The following is a 20,849-nucleotide window of genomic DNA, read 5'->3' as shown; positions in this document are numbered from 1 at the left end:
GCACCATCCCCATAATCGTTTGCAGATTGGACCATTGCGATCCACGGGGTTTTCACTGGCTGATTTTTGGAAGTAGCCTACCAGGCCTTTCTTCCTAGCCTACCTCAGTCTGGAAGCTCCACTAAGACCTAGTCAGCATCATGGCAACACCCAGGTTTCGCCTGACAGACATGTGGTGGCTGCACACGAGGTTCATTGGCTGGGAATCAAATCTGGATCTCCCCCTAGGAGGGCGAGAGTTTTGCCACTGAGCTACCACTGCCTCCATTTAAGTCCTTAGAGCCTGAAAATGAGTCGTGTAGCTTTAAGGATAGTTTTCCTGAGAGCTGAGAAGGAAAGCGACTCAGCCGGACCTCTAGGAAGCCAGAGAATGGCCTGAAGACATAGGGCACCAAGAGGTAGGAATGGGGTGTTCAAAAAGGTGATCACTGATTGTTGCAAGTTACAGGAGGGCTGGAGAAGCTAAAATAGTAGCAAAGAACTGTCACTCCCCTTTAGAATTAGAGCTTGACTCATGGTTGACCTGATTGGAACATGGGCCTGTAAGAGGTATTTTGCATGCTTTTGTCCTTTAATACTTCCTACTCCACCCTGTCCCAAACTACTCCTTTTATCTCTCCCAGACCCTGACTTGGCGTGTGGCATGAGCTTGCATGCTAGTTTTATGGCCCTTTTTTTTTTTTAGGCTGGGTGGCGGCCTTTAGGGGAATTGATGGGAGGATAGTGATCTCAGCCTAAACCAGCTCTCTGGCCAAATTCTTTCTTGAAAGATAATGATTGTTTCTGAGACCAGAAAGGCAAAGCAGAAACATCAGCAAAACCCGCTCACCCCAGCTCCTAGTGGTCATCCCTTTGACACGGAAATTCAACAAAAGGCTTTGCTCTCTCGCAAAGCATTTTATAGGCAGCTCTCTTAGAATCCAGGTTCTAGAGAACCTTTCTTGCCTGTTAGGGGAAGAAAAGGAGAATGAAAAGGATTTCGCAGTATGGTTCATGTTTTACTCTCTGATGTGTGATTCATTAAATTTTGCAAAGAGAGGCTTATCCAAGACTGAGTCACATATTTTTTAAAAGTTGGATCTGGCAAATTATAATTAAAAGAAAAAAAAAAGTCCACTCTATTCCGACTCATAGCTACCCAAGGGCAGAGTAGAACTGCCCCCATAGGGATTCCAAGGCTCTAATGTTTAGGGAAGCCGACTGCCACATCGTTCTCCCTCAGATGGACTGGTGGCTGGAAGATAAGAACCACAGATTGATTAGCGGCCAAACACTTTAACCCTTGCAAAAAAAAAAAAACCAAACCCACTGCCATCAAGTCGACTCCAACTCAGCGACTCTATAGGACAGAGTAGAACTGCCCCATAGAGTTTCCAAGGAGCGCCTGGTGGATTTGAACTGCCGACCTCTTGGTTAGCAGCCTAGCACTTAACCACTACACCACCAGGGTTTCCTTAACCCTTAACCCTTGCATCACCCCAAAAAACCCGCTGCGGTAGAGTCGATTCCAGCTTATAGCCACCCAGGGCTCCACATTGTAATAGGGTATTTTTTATTGTTATTGTGGTGAAAAATATATACAGCAAAACATACCCCAGTTCAACGACTTCTACAAATGTAACTCAGTGATATCAGTTAGGCTCCTCAAGCTGTAGAGCTGCTCTCGAAATCCTTTTCCCGATTATTCCATCACCATTAACATACACTCAATGCCTACTAGGCAAAAACTCCCTCTTCCCCCTCCCCCCCACCCCCTGGTAACCACTAATAACCTTTGGTTTCTATATATTTACTTATTTCATATAAGTGAGATTATACAGTATTTTCCCTTTTGCAACTTTCTTGGTCAATAAGGAGCCCTGGTGGTGCAGTGGTTAAAGCACTCAGCTGCTAACCAAAAGGTCGGTGGTTTGAACCCATCAGCCGCGGGAGAAAGATTTGGCAGTCTGCTTCAGTAAAGATTACAGCCTTGGAAACCCTATGGGGCAGTTCTACTCCGTCCTACAGGGGTCGCTATGAGTCAGAATCCACTCAATTGCAATGGATTGGGTTGGGTTTATTTTGCTCAGCATAATGTTTTCAAGGTTCACCCATGTTGTGACATGCATTGGAGCTTCCTTTCTCTTTATGGCTACATAATATACCATTGCATGTATGTATCACATTTTGTATCCATTCCTCTGTTGGACATTTCAGTTTTTACCTTTTGGCTATTATAAGTACTGCAGTGAACGTTGGAATACTGTAACAGGTTATTTTAATTGAAGTTTTAAGTTTTCAACCAACACAGTATCATCTTTTTCTTTGCCTATCACTAATGTGAGGAGTCCTGGTGGAGCAGTGGTTAAGCACGTGACTGCTAACCAAAAGGTCAGCAGTTCAAACCCACCAGCCGCTCCTCAGGAGAAAGATGTGGCTGTCTCCATCTGTAAAGATTTACAGCCTTGGAAACCCTAGGGGGCAGTTCCACTTTACCCTGTGGGATGGCTTTGAGTCAGAATTGACTCGACAGCAGTGAGTTTGGTTTTGGGTTTATCACTAATGTGATCGATTGTGTAATCAAAACTCTGAAGGTAGTGGTACCCAAACTTTGCTGAGCATCAGAAGCACCTGGGGGCCTTTTAAAAATCCCAGTTCATATCGCATACCAATTACATCAGAGGTGCCAGGAGTTGGTAGCCAGACATCAGTAATTTTCAAAGACTCCCAGGCATTTTCAGTGTGTAGTAATGTTTGGGAACTGCTGTCCCAAATTGATTACCCTCTCCCTACCCACTGCCACGGAGTCGATTCTGACTCATAGCGACCCTATAGAAGTGCCCCATTGGGTTTCCAAAGCTGTAATCTTTTTGGAAGCAGACTGCCACATATTTCTCCCTTGAAATGGCTGGTAGGTTCCAACTGCCAACCTTTTGGTTAGCAGCTGAACGTTTTAACCACTGCACCACCAGGGCTCCTCCAAATTGATTAAGAGAATCAGGATCTTTTTGGATTAAAAAAGATAATTTCTAGGAGGCACAAGACAATTATATAATTAAACATTAATTATATAATTAAGATATGGTTAAGAGCTCTGCTGCTTACAGAAAGGTGGGCGGTTCAAACCCCCTAGAAGCTTCACGGGAGAAAGATGTGACAATCTGCTTCCATGAAGATTTACAGCCTTGGAAACCCAATGGGGGAGTTCCACTCTGTCCTAGAGGGTCGCTATGAGTTGGAATCGACTTGATGGCAATGGATTTGGGTTTGGGTTTGGTTTTTCTGTCCACGATGCAACAGACTTACCGCACGAGAAGTTTCAACATGAGATATAGTAGTAATAATATTTGCTAAATGGAGACTTTAAAGTGGGCTTTTGATTATCAAACTGTTCAGTCTGGAAAGAATGTAAACTACAGGGCTTTCTTGATATTTATTACAAATTCACATGTAATACGAAGATAGCATGAGCATGCTTTCTGAGCCTAAGCAAGGGAGCACTAATGAAATGTGGGCAAACCTCTGAGTAACCGGCAAAGAGTGCTTCAAACCTCGTCAAAGATTAAGTGAATTACGGTGGTTTTCGAGCCTTGGGAGGAGTAGTCAGGGAGAGCCTTATTTGCATCCGTAGTTTGTTTCTCCATTCTTGCACGAGATATTACTTTCACAGCACATACATGCTTCCACTTAATTGCTTTTAAAATTCTAGAGAATGTTTCAAAAGTTAACCTTCCCATCCTCAGCTGGAAGGGGATTTGTGTCCAATCCAGAACAAAGAGCAAGCTTAATATGAAGAACGCCTATTGCAACCTGAGTCAGCACCTGTACCCTACAAGAATGCCTACAAACCCCAGAGCTTCTTTCTCCCAGGGAGGGAGGGAAGGAAGAGATTTAAGGACCTACGGTGTGGGGGAGGGGACTGTGTGTCCTTCTCTCTCAAGGGAGGCAATGTTTTCAGACCTCCTCCACTTGCTGAGCAGCTCCGGAGAGCTTTGAGTAGGGCCTAGGGAAGTTGGCCTTTCCATTAAACCTGAACAGGACTACAAGAGACTTCTGCTGCTATTGTTTTATTTGGGGCTTTTTTGTTTTGTTACGCTTTAGCTTTTCTTTCTTTCTTATCGGGTCTTGAAAGGGCAACTGTTGACGTTATCCCAACGCACCAATTTGGTGTCTGCCCACTTTGGAAATCTTCAACCTGGACAATAGCTGCCTCGCCTTTCTCCTGCTAGCCCAGCCCCTTCTCTGGACTAAGGTTACCTGCTAAAACAATGGTATGTGCCATCCACCCAGCCAAAGGAAATAGAATTACCTAACAGATCTAGGGCAGGCCTTTGGGGGAACTCACCTTGGGCTTTGGTCCAGCAGAAGTTGTGTTTGGTCAATGCGTCTTGGTCAGTTGTGGTGAGACTTCACAAAAGACAAGCGAGTAACTGAAGTAGGGGTGGTCTGCTTTCTCCTTTATTTTTCCTCTTACCTTTTCTTCCCTCCTCTCTGGTGGTGTTATCATAACCTAGATTATCACTTCTTTTGTGTGTGCTGCCTTCTTATTTTGCACTGCCACAAAAAGTGGTACAATCTTGTCTTTCAAAATATACTTAAAAAAAAAAAAAAGAAATACTTAAGGATAGGAAAAAACAAGGACAAGTTGAAGTAAGTTCATCTCTAAGGAAACCTAGCATTTCTGGTCTTATGACTGCGATGTGTAGCATTCTGCCCTAAGACCTGACTGTGTTTTGAATATGATACAGGACATATCTAAAACTTTTGGCCTATTTGTTTTTCTTTGGGGAGGTGTTGTTGCCTGCAGGTAAACATTCCAAAGTTTTTTTTTCTGTTTTTGAAGTATGGCCAGGCCTTGTAAAAAAAAAAAAAAAAGAAGAAGGAAACCTGAAGTGATTGCTAATTTTGTGTAATTTATGTTTATTTGTGTCTTGGAAGGTGAGTATTTTCATTCATCTGAGAGCTGAGTCCTTTGGCTTGGAAGGAACGTGTCATAGGAAAGATGTCTATGCGGATCTAATGACCTCATAACTCACTTCACCTGGTCACTCTGTTCCCTTTTATCATTGTTGAAAAGCTTAGTGTGTTTTCTGTCAGAACCTGCCTTTAACTCACCTTAATCTTCTCACTATCTTACAGGACTACCAGCCAGACACCCAGAAATCATGTTGGTAGGATCCCAGTCCTACTCACCTGGAGGGCCCAATGGGATCATTAGAAGCCAATCCTTCGCGGGTTTCAGCGGCCTTCAGGAGAGGAGATCCAGGCAAGTAGGGTGCCCTTCTCCCCGGGTGCAGCTTGAGAAGGAAGCAAGGTTTGATGTTGTGAAGAGGGTCCGTGTGCATGCAAACGCGAAACACACACATATTGCATTACACACAAAATATTATTTTAATCTCTTTTCCACAGAAAAAAATTGTAATGTACCAAAATTAAATGCTGTAGTTTATTTTTTAAGGAGCCCTGGTGGCAAAATGGTTAAGCACTTGGCTGCAAACTAAAAGGTTGGCAGTTCGAACCCACTCAGTGGCTCTCAGGAAAAAGACCTGGTGATCTGCTCCCGTAAAGATTACAGCCAAGAAAACCCTACAGGGCGGTTTCAGTGTCACAAAGGAGTTGCTATGAGTCGGAGTTGACTCGACGGCACCCAACAATGACAGTTTCTTTTCTATTATTTAGGATTCCTCCTGCAAAGATTTGCTGAGGATTTAGGACAAACTACCGACATATGTGTATACCTTCCCCTGCCACTCCCCTGAAGCTACCTGGGGATGAAGCACATTTTCCACTGCATATCAGATTTTGGGAACTATGTTTGGTATGAAGTTAGGCAGTAGATAAAGACTCTCCCTCTGCAGACGGAACCCAGGGAGTAGATGACATTCAGATGCAAGGATGGGAAAGTTAGTCTTCTAGTTGCCCTGGCGTCTCCTCTCATCTAACCAGATTTTCCTTTAGTCATTTAGAAACTTTATTCATTCTTTGAACAAGAGTTTTTTTAGTGCTTACCATGCTTCAGGTTAACATTACCAGTTGCTAGTTGCCATTGAGTGGATTGTGACTCAAGGGGACCCCATGTGCATCACTGTACAGCTGTGCTCCACAGGGTTTTCAGTGGCTGATTTTTTGCAAGTAGATCACCAGGCCTTTCTTCCGAGGTGCCTCTGGGTGGACTTGAACTGCCAACCTCGGTTAGCACCCGAGGGTGTTAACCAATTGCACCAGCCAGGGACTCCCTATCTCCTACTACCTGTTCACTATTTCTACCCGGAAGTGTTTGTCCTTGGCTGTTACGAGGTTCTAGTGGGTGATGCATTTCCACTCAGAGTGCACACTACCTGAAGCCAGCCTTGATTCTGGGCAGTGCTACCCAGTAACGCTTCCAGATTTTTCCAGTTAACAAATTTAAACCCAAGAAACTAAATGTAGGTTAGCTCAGTTCTATTAATATGCAAGGGGATGTTATTTTCCCTAAGGGACACTAATATGAACACAAGATGATTCAAAAGACATTTCTTTGGCCAAATCTTTTTTGTACCCTTGACTGACAATTCCATCTCTTCCTTCCATAGGTGCAACTCCTTCATTGAAAATACCTCTGCTGTCAAGAAGCCTCAGGCCAAACTCAAGAAAATGCACAATTTAGGACACAAAAGCAACAGCCCTCCCAAAGAGCCTCAACCTCAAAGGGTGGAAGAGATCTACAGGGCCTTGAAAAATGGACTTGAGTAAGAACATTAAACCTGCTCATGTGCCAAGACCTCCTTCCTTTCTAAAATACCCGGCAGGTCAGAAAAAGGCTAGTCATATGAAATAATTTTAAAATGCCTCTGTAGGAGGTGTTTTATTCTTGCACCAAGATCGGGGAAGCCTTTAATGGGTTCCAACAGTCTGAAGTATGTGGGGCTTCCATGTTATATCCATAACATTGAAGGAGACTCAGAAAACAAATGTTTTTTATATTTATCTCTGTACAGTATTGCATTTCACTTGACCGGTGGCCAAGCATATCTAAAGATGCTGAAGAAGGGTTCTGAAACCTTCTTGAGTATATCACAGGGATTGCTTGTCCAGAATAAAGCTTCCCTCGTGTAGTGAGGGAAACCCTGGTGGCGTAGTGGTTAAGAGCTACAGCTGCTAACCAAGAGTTAGGCAGTTCGAATCCACCAGGCTCTTCTTGGAAACTCTATGGGGCAGTTCCACTCTGTCCTATAGGGTCGCTATGAGTCAGAATCAACTCGACAGCAACGCGTAATGTAATGAGACACCTGCAGCCAGTGTTGTATTTAACTGGATAAAATCCTTTCAGTCCAGAATGATTCCAGACATGTCTTGCTCCTTCCCTCCCCAGTGGTTTTTCTTTTCTGGACATTTAGCCTCACAGGAGTTCTCCTTTTTGACCATCTGGACGCTTTCAGATGCAACTGCTAGAGCTTTCAAAATCCTGAGAGGTTGAGAAAGTACAGAGCCCCCTGCCCTACCTGCCCTCTGCAGAGCAAGGCTCAGATTCTTCATCTTTTTTCAGAAGGAAAAGGTCAGCAATCGGCACCAGGCTCCACTTGATGGTCACAGAGCTCATGTTTCTGTCTCGTCTTATCTTTGCAGTGAATATCTGGAGGTTCACCAGACGGAGCTGGACAAGTTGACAGCTCAGTTAAAAGATATGAGAAGAAACTCTCGCCTGGTAGGTACCACCCCATCATTAAGATGTTCACACGGCGTTCTTTTTTCAGCTAAGTACCTTCTATTTGATAGGGGTGGGGATGAGCGTTTAAAGAAAAGCAGATTCAACAGGTAAGGTACTGTCTGCATCCTGGTGTGTATTTTAGAAGGAAGAAGGAGGTTAAATTTTCTTCTTCATACTTTTCTAAATTTTCCAGATAAATTTTATAATCAGAAAAAAAAATTTTTTTTAACTCCCTAAAAAAAAGGAAACATGCCATTGCCATTGAGTCAATTCTGACTCAGGGTCACTCCACGTGTTACAGGGTAGAAATGCTCCATAGGGTTTTCTTGACTGTAATCTTTATGGAAGCAGATTGCCAGGCTTTTCTTCCACAGCACTGCTGGGCGAATCCAAGCCACCAACCTTTTTGTTGGTAGCCAAGCACAAACTGTTTTTGCCACGTTCTCTGTGCCCCTTTTCATTTATAAGGAAATGAAAAGTTGGCGTTTTCCCGGTATATTAATAGTATAGAATTTGAAACCCAGAACTTTTGCTTTATTTCCAATTTAAAAAAAAATATATATAAGTCAGTGATGCCAGGGAGGGAAAGGAGGCCTGGGGTAACCACTATGTGAAGCTGGAAGAGTTCCTGGTCAGATCAGTTATATATTGTATTGCTCAAGATGTCTGTAAAATCCCTCTCTTTTAATGACTTTGTGAAGATTTGCCTGATGAAGAGGTATTTCTAATTATTCACTATGTTAAATGATTTTGTTCATTTCTAAATGATACTGCACCTTAATGTTTAAAGGCATTAGAAAGCTCAAGGACAGTCTCATATACCTAGGAGGTATATGTATTTTCTTTTTTCGGTATATTATTTCAGTATATTATTTTCTTTTTTAAGAGCACTAAAATGTATATTGTCCTTTTTAAAGGAATCAGGTTAAAATACTTTATATTCTAATGATACTGCCATTGCCCCAATCTTTGTGGCATTCTTTATGGAATGGCTTTCAGAGCTTTGGAATGCCCATGACCATCCTCAATGGCAGCAAGTTTTCCTCCTTGGAGAACGAGGGCAAGGGCTTTCATGAAGCTGGGCCCTAGTGTTCCATAAAAATCAAAACCAAGCTAGTTGCCTTCAAGTCAACACCAACTCGTGGTAACCCTAGGTGGGCAGGGTAGAACTGAGCTCCATAGGGCTTTCAGTGGCTGATTTTTCAGAACTCGATCACCAAGCCTTTCTTCCAAGGCTGAGTGCTAAAGTCTTTGCACCACCCAGGGGCTCCAAACCCATAAAAAAACCCAAACCCGTTGCTGTAGAGTCAATTCCAACTCATAGTGACCCTGTAGGATAGAGTAGAACTGCCCCATAGAGTTTCCAAGGCTGTATGGAAGCAGACTGCCACGTCTTTCTCCCATGGAGTGGCTGGTGGGTTTGAACCACTGACCTTTCAGTTAGCAGCTGAGCGGTTAACTCTTTATACCAGCCAGGGACTCTAGAGTTTTCTAAAAGTTCTTCCTATAGAGAATGCAGTTATGGTGCCACTTGAGGATGTCCCCTTGGTCTCCTCAGCACTCAGTGTGAGCAATATCTCTACCCACACACCAACTACCATGAGCGCACAGAAAATGAACTTGGTGTAAAAGTTTGTGAAAAGCATATTACTGTCCTCAAGAACTCCTTGCTAAATACTAATTTTACATGTTTAAACAGGCAGCCAAGGTATTTTTAACACATGTATCACTGCTACATTTTATGGTAACACCATTTTTCTTTTTAATTTGAAAAACAAGTATTACATGGTCTTCACTATGTAAGAGAAGAGAGTTCAAAGCAAGTGAAAATTTAAGGCGCCAATGGGCAGAGAGGACTGGCAGAAACTCTGAAAACATGGAGTATAGATAAATACTGGCTTTTGAAAATATTTTTACTGGTATTTAAAATAAGCCATATGTTCTGCTGTGTGTATCTTCTCAGTAGCAACAACAAAAAAATTAAATAAAATTTTTTTAAAAAGGCATCGGGTACTAGCGGATATAATTGTAAGTCAGGAAGGCACAGTGCCTTTCTGAGACCAGTACAGATGGACATGGGTGAAAGGAAATACCAGTGCAAGTCCAACTGTGGGAAAAGCGAAAACAGAAATAAACCACTCACTCTGGGATGACAAAAAAAGAAAGTTATTAATCCTGACTTAAAAGATGGGAGATGCTTCACAATGATGGTGAACAAGGAACGTCTCCTTTAACGTAACCAGAGTTGTCCCCAAAAAGCAATGTATCAGTACTAATAAGAAAGCATTTGTCTGGACTTGAACTCACCTATGACCCATAAACATATTCAATAAAATGTCTCAGAGAAAATGTACACACCTCCCCAAAAAACGTAAAGTTCACCAAAAGGGATATTACTTTATATATACACCCACTGCCATCGAGTCGATTCCAACTCATAGCGACCCTATAGGACAGAGTAGAACTGCCCCACAGAGTTTCCAAGGAGTGCCTGGCAGATTCGAACTGCCAACCTCTTGGTTAAGAGCCGTAGCACTTAGCCACTATGCCACCAGGGTTTCCAATATATGTGTGTGTGTGTGTGTATATATATGTAGTGTTTTAGGTGAACATTTATAGTGCAAATTAATTTTTGATTCAAAAATTTTATACACAGGTTGCTTTGTGACATTGGTTGCAATCCCCGGGAATATGACTTTTAAAAACCTCCACCGTAAGATATTAGAATGTGTTCCAGGGATTCTCAGAAGGCATTCCACACAAGGTGTCATGTGGCACCTGATAATTACTTTCTGTTGACAGGTTAACACGTTGAGAGGCAAAACATCTGCCTAGTGAGCTGATCTGTGCGCCTATTTTCCTATTTTTTCCTAAAATAAATAGCACCCTAAAGAAAGCATTATTTGTTGTTCGGTGTGCCAATATGCATACTTCTTAAGTTGTTTATCATGACATGAAAAACATCTCTCATGCTACAAAGTCTTCTTGGAGAATACAGTCAATTTAAATGTGTTTATCTTAAATTTGTGGTAATATATTTTTAAAAAATAAGCCGGAATTTTACTCTTTCAAAGCAAATGCCAAAGAACTCAGCCAAACTATGCATTTTAGAGATGACCATTATTTCACAGATAATGCAAAATTGCAGGCTAAATCCCTCTAGTAATATCAGTAACGATTTGGGAAAGATATGTTTTAATCCAGGTATTTCTTTATTTTAGGGCGTGCTGTATGACCTAGACAAGGTAAGTTTTCATTCTGTGTTGCGATGCTGCTGAAATATTAAACCCTGTATCCTTGAGGAGAAGTCCGGAAGAGATGCTTTTAGGGACAGTAAGATTTTAGATAACTAGTGGTTTTTCTAATCCTGGAAAAAGCCATGCTTTTGTCCAATGAGAGTGATGAATACATACTGCCATCAACAGATCCAATAAAGTGTTTAAGGTTACTTCCATAAAAATGCCACCTGGTTGTAGGGCTTCTCAGCCATTTGGTAAGTTTGGAAACCCTTCGCCATGTTTTTTCCAAGTATTAGCTACCATACTCCATCAAATCTGTGACATCTTTGTTTGGAAAATGTACCATTCCTTTACATGCTGCTAGAAAAAAAAAAAAAAATGGTTCCAGCCAATTCTGACATAATTCTTTCTTTTTCACTTGAAATTTGTGTTTTATACATATTGACACGCTCTTCTAGGCCTATTTAGACGTGCAGTCTTTTAAATTATTATTATATATGATGCTGCTCTCCGTGCACACAGTAACTTTTTATTTTGCTGATGAATCATTGTATAATCTTTTTGATGAGATTTTAATAGGCAGTTAAATGTAATGCCTATAATACCAGCAATACATGTAATACAAATGAAGGGATGACACACCAACAACTGTGATTGTCTCTGAGCATGCTCAGACAGCTATCTGCCTCCTGGCCAGTATGCACCTCAATTTCAGAGACACAAAGATCAGGGGAGGGAGTCCATCTTGGAACTGATTAATTATGCTATTATGAAGCATTTTATGTATTCTCCATTACAGCACTGTCCTTCCAGAAATCCAACGCATTCTGTTTGGTTAGTCTGCTTTGGTGTTAAAGACAAGGATTCCAGGAATTCACTGAAGTTCATCTCTTAGGATACTTATTGAGTATTTTAAGTAATACTTTCCAGGTTGACCTTAGAGAAGCTCTACAATAGCGGCAAAGATAAGGAAACAGGGGAAATAGAATCTTCTGGTACTTTTGGGTCTGAGAGAATTAAGGCAATATCCTCACAAGCCTAGAATAATGAAACTGCAAATGACTGTACTTTTTCAAATGTCCTCTTTTAATTCCAGCAAATTAAAACAATCGAAAGGTACATGAGACGCCTGGAGTTTCACATTAGTAAGGTAAGTGACATTCCTGTTGTGTTTCTTCGTCTCCGTTTTTCAGTTCTCAGTTACTGACCAATGTGCCTTTGGCCTAAGCTGAGCATCTAGCCCCTGGAGAATTTCTTAGTTAATTGATTCCTAAGCAGATAACCAATTAAGGCCTCCCACAGGCAAAAGAGATGGAGGAACAATGAGAACGAAAAGCCTGATAACCTAGCACTGTTTTGACTGTACTTTAGCAAACGTTCATTAAGTGCTTTCTCTGTAGCTTGCACTGTGCTTGGCAGAGGGCTTACAGCCTCAGCATCATGTGCTTAGAGATAAGACTGAGTCAAACTGACCCTACAAAAATGTCTTACATGGCAACTTCACTTTCTGGTCCCACATTCAACTTGGTACCATATATACTTCCTCATGAAAGCCTTTGAAGTACTAAAAGTCAGCTGTCACGGGCTTCCCTAAATCTTTCTGAAATTCTTGGTTCTTTCTGCTCCTCTTCATATGCCTTTCCACCGAAATTGCTTCACTAGATGGTCCCAATTTATACCGTTCCTGACATCCAGCTCTGAACCTTATAAATAGTTCACAGTTGGTCCAGCTAGCCTTCTACCGAGTGGAACTATCACCCCTTTGTTTTGGACGCTCAGGAATTATTGGTGTGACCTAGACCAAGTCTCCCTTTGGAGACAGGTAAATCTCGCCATTAGCCATTCCTCTTCACATCACATTGTTCCCATCCACCCTCATCTGTCTCACTTTCAAGTGGGAGACTGGGTGGTTTTACAGAGGAGTCAGAAGCCTTAGGTTCTAGTCCCAGGTCGGCCGCGTACTCACTGGGCCATATAATCTATGTGGACCCTGACTTTCCACTCTGAAATGGGGGTGGGGAGGGGCATGTACTCAATCCAGATAATCCTAAGGGTCCTTTCTGCTTTAAATTCCATGATGATTTATATGTGTATATTGTTGTGGATTCTGACTCGTGGCGACCCCGTGTGTGCAGAGTAGAACTGCTCCATAGGGTTTTCAAGGGCGTGACCTTTCAGAAGCAGATTGTCAGGTTTGTCTTCCAAGGTGCCTCTGGGTAGGTTTGAACTGCCAAGCTTTCGGCTGTAGCAGTCGAGCATGTAACCATTTGCACCACTCAGCCCTACCTTTATGTGTGTATAGTTATGTATATATTACTGCTTTGTACGTTCCCACTTTGAAAGACATTTACTACCTAGGCAAATCCGATACTGCTCCTATTGCTGATAAACTCAATACATAAAACAATGAAATCCATTAGAAGGTATTGTGTGGCAGGCAAGCCTCGACAAATTATTTTGCTAAGTTTGAAAGACAGAAAGAAAACAAAATCAGTATTAGGTCGGTTGTATTTCTTAATCTTGTATCTGTTCATGTTAGATACAACACTCCTGATGGTTTTTAAAGGTCAGTGGTACTGTTTGCGTCATCTTATGTAGGAGACCTAGGAAATGACAAAAACCCTGGTGGCGCAGTGGTTAAGAGCTACGGCTGCTAACCAGAAAATCGGCATTTGGAATCTACCAGGCGCTCCTTGGAAACTCTATGGGGCAGTTCCACTCTGTCCTTTAGGGTCACTATGAGTCATAATCGACTCGATGGCATTTTTTTTTTTTTTTAATGTTCGCATCTAGGGTAAGTATTACTGACATCTATGTAGAGAAAGCAATTATGGAAAAGTATGCTACCTTAAGGGGAGTAAGACCATGGGTGGCACAAATGGTTTACACTCGGCTGCTAACCCAAAAGTTGGCGGTTCAAACCCACCCACTGACTGTGCGGAAGAAAGACCTTGCTACCTGCTTCTGTAAAGGTTGCAGCCAAGAAAACCCTATGGAGCAGTTCTACTCTGTAACACAGGGGCTGACTCGATGGCACCTAACAACAAAAGGTATTAGTAATGTTTTTTAGTGAACAGCCAAAACTTTGCCTGCAGAAAAAAAGCAATTTCTTAAATTCTAAAATCTGGTATATTCATCGCCATTTTCTTCTGGATCTGCAGCTTCAGCCCCCTTTTTGAGAGAACAAAGTTGGTACTGAAATAAAAATTCACGTGGTGCAGTAGTAATACGCTGCGTTTGCTTCTGCTAATCGCTGGAGATGTCCTCCTTTGTTATCTGCCTAAAAATCCCTGTAACCGATTACAGTTAGTTTAGTGTGTTTATAACTTAAGGTCCTATAAGACTGTAGAGATCAGCGTCACTGGGAATAACTTTAGAACAGGTTTTCTCAACGTCGACATGATTGCCATTTTAGGGTAATTCTTTGTTGTCAGGGGTCGTCCTGTGCATTGTAGGATGTTTAGCAGCCTCTCCAGCCTCCACTCAGTAGATGCCAGTAGCATCACCCCAGTTGTGACAACTAAAAATGTCTCCAGAGATGGTCAAATGTCCCCTGGAGGGCAAAATTGCCCCCAGGTGATTGAGAATCACTACCTTAGAATTATTAAGTGATTAAAAAAAAGTATTAAGTGATTATCAGTCTTATGATAACGAGTACGAACAATAGTCGTTTCCAGAAGGTATATTACTGTTTTGAAGCATAAGTGAGGAGGTGTAGCAGGAACAAAGTTTGTTTTCATTGCTTCGGTTAATTTTTTTTATTGTGGTGTCATTTACAAACAAAAAAAAATTCACACTTCTTCAGTGTTCAGTTTGATAAGTTTGGGCAATTGTGCTTCACCCTAACTTTAAGAATAACTCAATAACCTCATTTTCCCTCTTAATTATTGAGCCAAGATTTTAACAAAAATTGGTTTTAATAAATAACATCTAGTTCTTTAAAAAAAAAAAAAAAAGCTGAATCTGGATATGTGACTATCACCTTGTAACAATACCTCTTAAAGTGATAATCACCTACTATGTTACAAAGTTTTCACCTTGGTGTGAAACTACAAACTCTTTTAGTGCTTGTTCCATATGTATAGAACATTCCTGGTAGTTCAGTGGTTAAGGGCTATCTATGGCTGCTAACCAAAAGGTTGGCAGTTCGAATCCACCAGCTGCTCCTTGGAAACCCTATGGGGCAGTTCTGCTCTGTCCTGTAGGGTTGCTATGAGTTGAAATGGACTCAACAACAAGAGGTTTGTCTTCATTACCCAGTATTTGTCTTGCACAGTCTACCAATATTAAACACATTTTCGTTTTATATAATTTGAAAATTTGAAAAGAAGGGTCAAAGTCGAATCCTTTTAAAAGTAGAAAATGGTTCATAGTGGCTAGTGCAGAAAGTGTTTTCACACACTTCTCTCCAAGGTCTTCCTTGTGGAGGTCAAAAACATCAGGTAACTTAAGCGCTTAACAATGACTTATGTAATGTCTTCCAAGCATGACAACTGTTTATAGCCCTTGTATTTCCTGTTTTGATTCTAACAGGTAGATGAACTCTATGAAGCTTATTGTATCCAAAGACGCCTCCAAGATGGTGCCAGCAAAATGAAGCAAGCCTTTGCAACGTCCCCTGCCAGCAGAGCTGCTCGGGAGAGTCTCTCTGAGATCAGCCGGAGCTACAAAGAGTACACAGAGGTATGGCTTACCCATTCAGGTGCTGAACCCCACCTAGCCTGATCAGAATTGTTGCTGACTGCCAAGAACAAGGCGAATGTTCTTCATTCCATTCCTTAGAGAGATAAATTTTACCATTTGCCTGGCTTGCCTTTTTGGAGGTGATCAGTGGAATTTATTTAATGACTATCTAGTAACTTGGTTGGTGGTATTTTTGCATAGGGCTTTCACTGAACTTGAGAGCACGTATGCCTCTCTGAATCCCACGCATCACCTATCAGGCATTCATCCCCTGGTGCCTTGCGACATGTTTCTTCACATGCTTGTTTTACCCTGACTACAAGATTTTAGACTCTTCAAAGGCACACAGTGGTCTAATTATCTACTTCTTTGTGTTCCTTCCTTGCGTGATCTGTACAAGTAGACTACAAGTGCTTACTGAAAAATTCAACAAATGAAGGAATAAGCCACGTGGCTCTGGTTTTTGCCACATAAATGTGCTTCCAGATTCTCTAGTGTATAATCTGTTGTTGTTATCGTTAGCTGCAATCAAGTCAGCCCTGACTCATGGTGACCCATGTGTTACAGAGTAGAACTGCTCCGTAGGGTTTTCTTAGCTGTGATCTTTACGGAAGCAGATGTGCCAGGCCTTTCTTCCACAGAGCGGCTCGGTGGGTTTGAACCACCACACTTTGGGTTAGCAGTATCGCAAACTGCTTGCACCACGTGGGCTTCCAATCTAATCTAGCTTAGTCTGTGGAAGTTGAATGGACACTGAGGTTAAAATGGCTACTCTGGGTGTCAGAGTGGGGAGTCAGTCCCCCTGCTTCCTCAGACTTTTTACTGTGAATTTTTCCTTCTCTCTCAAAGGGGACAAAGAACTGTGAACAGAAGTGTGCCTTCTTTAGACCTGTCTCTGGGGCCCTAGCATGTGACATGGGAGGTTTTCACTCCTGAGTCACCCGAAACCAATGTCGTTGATGAAATGCATGAATTATTGAAGCAGCACTTCTCAGTAGCCCATGAGCCCTGGGTGAGAGATCAAATTTCATGAATGAAGTCATCCGCCTGGTGAGGGTCTGTCACACAATCCCCAGAGCTGAGAATCTGCCTCAGCCCTGGGACTGGAGGGGCTTCCTGAATGACTTGTGGCAGAATACCTTCCCACCTCCAGTCCAATGCTGCCTCTGGTCTGAGCTAATTTGTCCCTTAGTTTCTTAGTGTCTCTATAGCAGAAATAGCACAAGTGGGTGGGTGGCTTTAACAAACAAAAATTTATTTTCTCACCGCTTAGAAGGCTAGAAGTCCTAATTCAGGGCACAGGCTCTACGGAAAGGCCTTCTGTCTCTGTCACCTCTGGGGGAAGGTCCTTGTCTCTTTAGCTTCTGTTCCTTGGCTCTTTGGGGATCGTCGTGTGGCATGGCATCTCTCTCCCCCCATTGCTGCTTTCTCAGTGCTTGGTTCTTAATCAGCTCCTTTTATATCTCAAAAGAGATTGCCTCGAGACACACCCTACACTAATATTGTCTCGTTAACATAACGACAACAAAAAAAAAACATTCCCAAAGGGGATTATAACCACAGGTATAAAAAAAAAACAAACCCATTGCTGCTGACTCATAGCAACCCTATAGAACAGAGTTTAACTGCTCCATAGGGTTTCTAAGGAGTGGCTGGTGGATTTGAACTGCCAACCTTTTGGTTAGCAGCCATAGCACACCGTAGCTCTTAACCACTGCACCACCAGAGCTTCAACCACAGGTATAAAAAAACCAAAACCAAACCCGTTGCTGTCGAGTCCATTCCGACTCATAGTGACCCTGTAGGACAGAGTAAAACTGCCCCGGAGGGTTTTCAAGGAGCACCTGGAGGATTTGACCTGCGGACCTTTATGGTTAGCAGACATAGCTCTTAACCACTGCACCACCAGGGTTCCCAGGCATACGGGTTAGCATTTACAGCACACATTTTGGGGAGGACACAGTTCAGTCCACAACATCCCTTCTCATGGCCTGAAATGGGGCTTCTTAACCTAAGTTCCCCCCTTTCAGAATAATGTCTTGTAAATGCATAAAATACATGGGAATTCAAAGGAAACAAATGATACTGAAATAGGATTGTTTTAATACTGTCAGTGCAGTTTTCAAAATATTTTAAAAAAACCAAATTTGAGATATAGTGCTCTGCTGCTCCTTATTAACACATCAGATAATAAGATCTCTGGCAGCAGGTCTAATACCTACTGAAATTTCAAAGTAGTGAAAAGTTGTAGTCGATTTTTCAGGGTGTCTACAACAAACATGGTTTCTACTGGTGACAAAGTCAGGTACTGCTAATACCGATGTGGCTTGTTTGCTTCATTTGTGATATAAGGCAATGTTACGTTTCAGCTAGAGGTTGGTGAAAATAAAGATGTGACTCCCCACCCTGCCCCCATCCAAGTTTATAGACTCCTAAGTTGAGAATCTGTGGCCTAGAAGAAACTCTAGTTCACAAGGCCTTATTTCTACCTGTCTCTGAAATCAGATCAGCTTCTAATTATAGTGGCTGTCGTGGTGCAAACAGTTAAGCACTCAGCTGCTAACCAAAAGGTTGGCAGTATGAGTCCACTCAGAGGCATCTCAGAAGAAGGGCCTGGCCATCGATCTCCAAAAAATCAGCCATCGATAACTCTATGGAGCACAGTTCTACCCTGACACACACAGGGTCACCATGAGTCAGAGTCGACAGCAACTGGTTTTGGCCTGTAGTACATAAGCAGACAACTGACCAGCGGCATTTAGGAGCTGCCTGACCTGACACTTTTCAGAAATAGCCACCTCAATCAAGTGCCAGGGCACAGAAACATGACTTTACTCACAAAATCAAAGATGCAGAGTACAGATTTGACAAGAAGAAAGGCTGCCTTAGAGAGACGAGAAGTTCAGGAATTCTGTAGCTTCATGCCTCCTGTGCCATCAGGTGATTTTCTATCTGTCTGTCTTCATATAACCACCATGGAAGCCAGCACTGTATCACAAGGGGCATTGGGGCAAGATCCTCTGCGAACAATATTCGTTAGCAGCTGCGCGTGTGAGACAGAAGAAAATTCTGACCACAGATCTCCCAACCGTTAAAGTAACTGGCCTCTAAGTTTTTCAATAACACTGATAGCCATCTTGACATAACGTAGTTGATATTGCTAAAAACCATGACCTGTTCTTTAACAGAGATGCTCAAGGCTCTCTGTTAGAACTTTGGTTCACAATATGGAGTCTTTGTTTCCAGAGTTGTCATGCTGCCCAGAACTCAGGCTTGAGGACATTTCCCTCCACTTTGCTAAGCTGCTTAAGGGCCTGCAAGCTTACAAGGAGAAAGGCAATGCCGTGGTCTTTGCATTTCATCAGTGCACCATTTGAGGAGAATAATCGTATTGGAGCAGAACAAAGTTAAGAATCAGAGACTTTAGCCTTACAAATCAGTCCTGAAGTCCTCCGCAAACAAAATTGAAATGGCTAGTAGTATCTGCCAGCACTCACTGAATTGGCTAGGTTTTAGCTGGAGCCGCCACCCGCAAGACCATAGCCTCCATGGAGGCTGGCTACAGAGGGAGAATCCTGTAGATGCCTCCAGGGTGGGGGCTGGAATGGGGACCCTGCTTAGAATAGCAGAGGTGGTGCCTAAAGCTTATGCTGTGATGAACCCCTGAAACTACTGCCCTTAGATAATCTTTAAACCTTAAGCCAAAATATTGCTTGAAGTCTTTCTTAATACCAAATATTAGTTTAGCTTAACCAGTAAAGAATGTCTGCCTTGAGCATTGTTATCTTTCAAGGGCTATCTATGTGGGATCAAGCTGACAACAGCAACTCAGAAGATTAGATAGGCACCTTAGGGGACAGTGAGTTTATGTCATTGGAGGAGGAACAACTCAGAAAAGGAGGGTGAGAATCCATGTCACTAAATTGCACATATAGAAACTGTTGAATTGGTGTATGTTTTGTTGTGTATATTCTCAACAACGACAAATTGCTGTGTGACCCAGCAATTCCACTCCTAGGTATACACTCAAAAGACCTGAAAGCATTATTCACAGTAGCCAAAAGGTGGAAACAACTCAAGTGTCCCTCAAGAGATGAATGGATAAATAAAAAGGGGTATATCCATACAATGGAATATTACTTAGCCTTAAACAGAAATGAAGTCCTGATACATGCTATGACATGGATTAACCTTGAAAACACTTTGCCGAGTAAAATAAGTCAGACACAAAAGGACAATTACTGTATGACCCCACCTGTATGAAATTCGTAGAGAAGGCAAATGTATATAAAGACAAAAGTTTTTTTAGTGGTTGGGGACTAGAGGGGGATAGGCAGTTATTGCTTAAGCAGTACAGAGTTTCTGTTTAGCGAGATAAAAAACATCAGGCAATGGACAGTGGCTGATGGCTGCACAACATGGTGAATGAAACTTAATGTTACTGAATTGTACACTGAAAAAATGGTCAAAATGGCAATTTAAAAAAATTTTCTTATACTTTTTTAAAATTGTATTTTAGATGAGGGTTTACCAAGCAAATTAGTTTCTCATTAAACAGTTAATACACACATTGTTTTGTGACATTGGTTGCCAACCCCACGACATGTCAACACTCTCCCCTTCCTGACCTTGGGTTCCCCATTACCAGTTTTACTGTCCCCTCCTGCCTTCTAGTCCTTGTCCCTGGGCTGGTGTGCCCCTTTAGTCTTGTTTTGTTTTATGGGCCTGTCTGATCTTTGGCTGAAGGATGAACCTCAGGAGTGACTTCAGTACTGAGTTAAAAGGGTGTTCGGGAGCCATACTCTCAGGGTTTCTCCAGTCTCTGTCAGACCAGTAAGCCTGGTCTTTTTTGTGTATGTGTGTAAGTTAGAATTTTGTTCTACATTTTTCTCCAGCTCTGTCTGGAACCCTCTATTGTGATCCCTGTCAGAGCAGTCAGTGATGGTAGCCGGGCACCATCTAGTTGTGCTGGACTCAGTCTGATGGAATTGTAGTAGTTGTGGTCCATTAGTCCTTTGGACTAATGTTTCCCTTGTGTCTTTGGTTTTCTTCATTCTCCCTTGCTCCAGACAGGGTGAGACCAGTGTCGTATCTTAGATGGCCCACTCTCAAGCTTTTAAGACCCCAGACGCTACTCACCAAAGTAGGATGTAGAACATTTTCTTTATAAACTGCCTTACGCAAAATGACAAATGTTTTGTTATGTATATTTTACCACGATAGAACTTTTTTTAAAAAGCTTATGTTGGCCAAGTTGCAAA

The 20,849-nt window shown here is 42.2% G+C and overlaps 1 protein-coding gene across 10 annotated transcripts in view; it reads left to right on the top strand.

Moving 5' to 3' along the window:
* The window catches only part of RIPOR2 (RHO family interacting cell polarization regulator 2), a 301,690-nt gene that overhangs the window by 222,823 nt on the left and 58,018 nt on the right, over positions 1–20,849 (top strand). For all 10 annotated transcript variants that reach the window (XR_007517469.1, XM_049885039.1, XM_049885081.1 and 7 more), the window contains 6 exons: positions 5,119–5,245; positions 6,552–6,707; positions 7,585–7,663; positions 10,888–10,911; positions 12,002–12,055; positions 15,439–15,588. Coding sequence is in view for 9 of the 10 variants with exons in the window: in XM_049885081.1 (XP_049741038.1) it covers positions 5,119–5,245; positions 6,552–6,707; positions 7,585–7,663; positions 10,888–10,911; positions 12,002–12,055; positions 15,439–15,588 (590 nt within the window). In the remaining variant the exon portion in view is untranslated. The remainder of the gene's footprint in view (positions 1–5,118; positions 5,246–6,551; positions 6,708–7,584; positions 7,664–10,887; positions 10,912–12,001; positions 12,056–15,438; positions 15,589–20,849) is intronic.

Source organism: Elephas maximus, chromosome 1 (assembly GCF_024166365.1).
Source record: "Elephas maximus indicus isolate mEleMax1 chromosome 1, mEleMax1 primary haplotype, whole genome shotgun sequence".
Taxonomy (NCBI): Eukaryota; Metazoa; Chordata; class Mammalia; order Proboscidea; family Elephantidae; genus Elephas; species Elephas maximus.
This window is presented reverse-complemented; position numbering and strand designations above follow the sequence as displayed.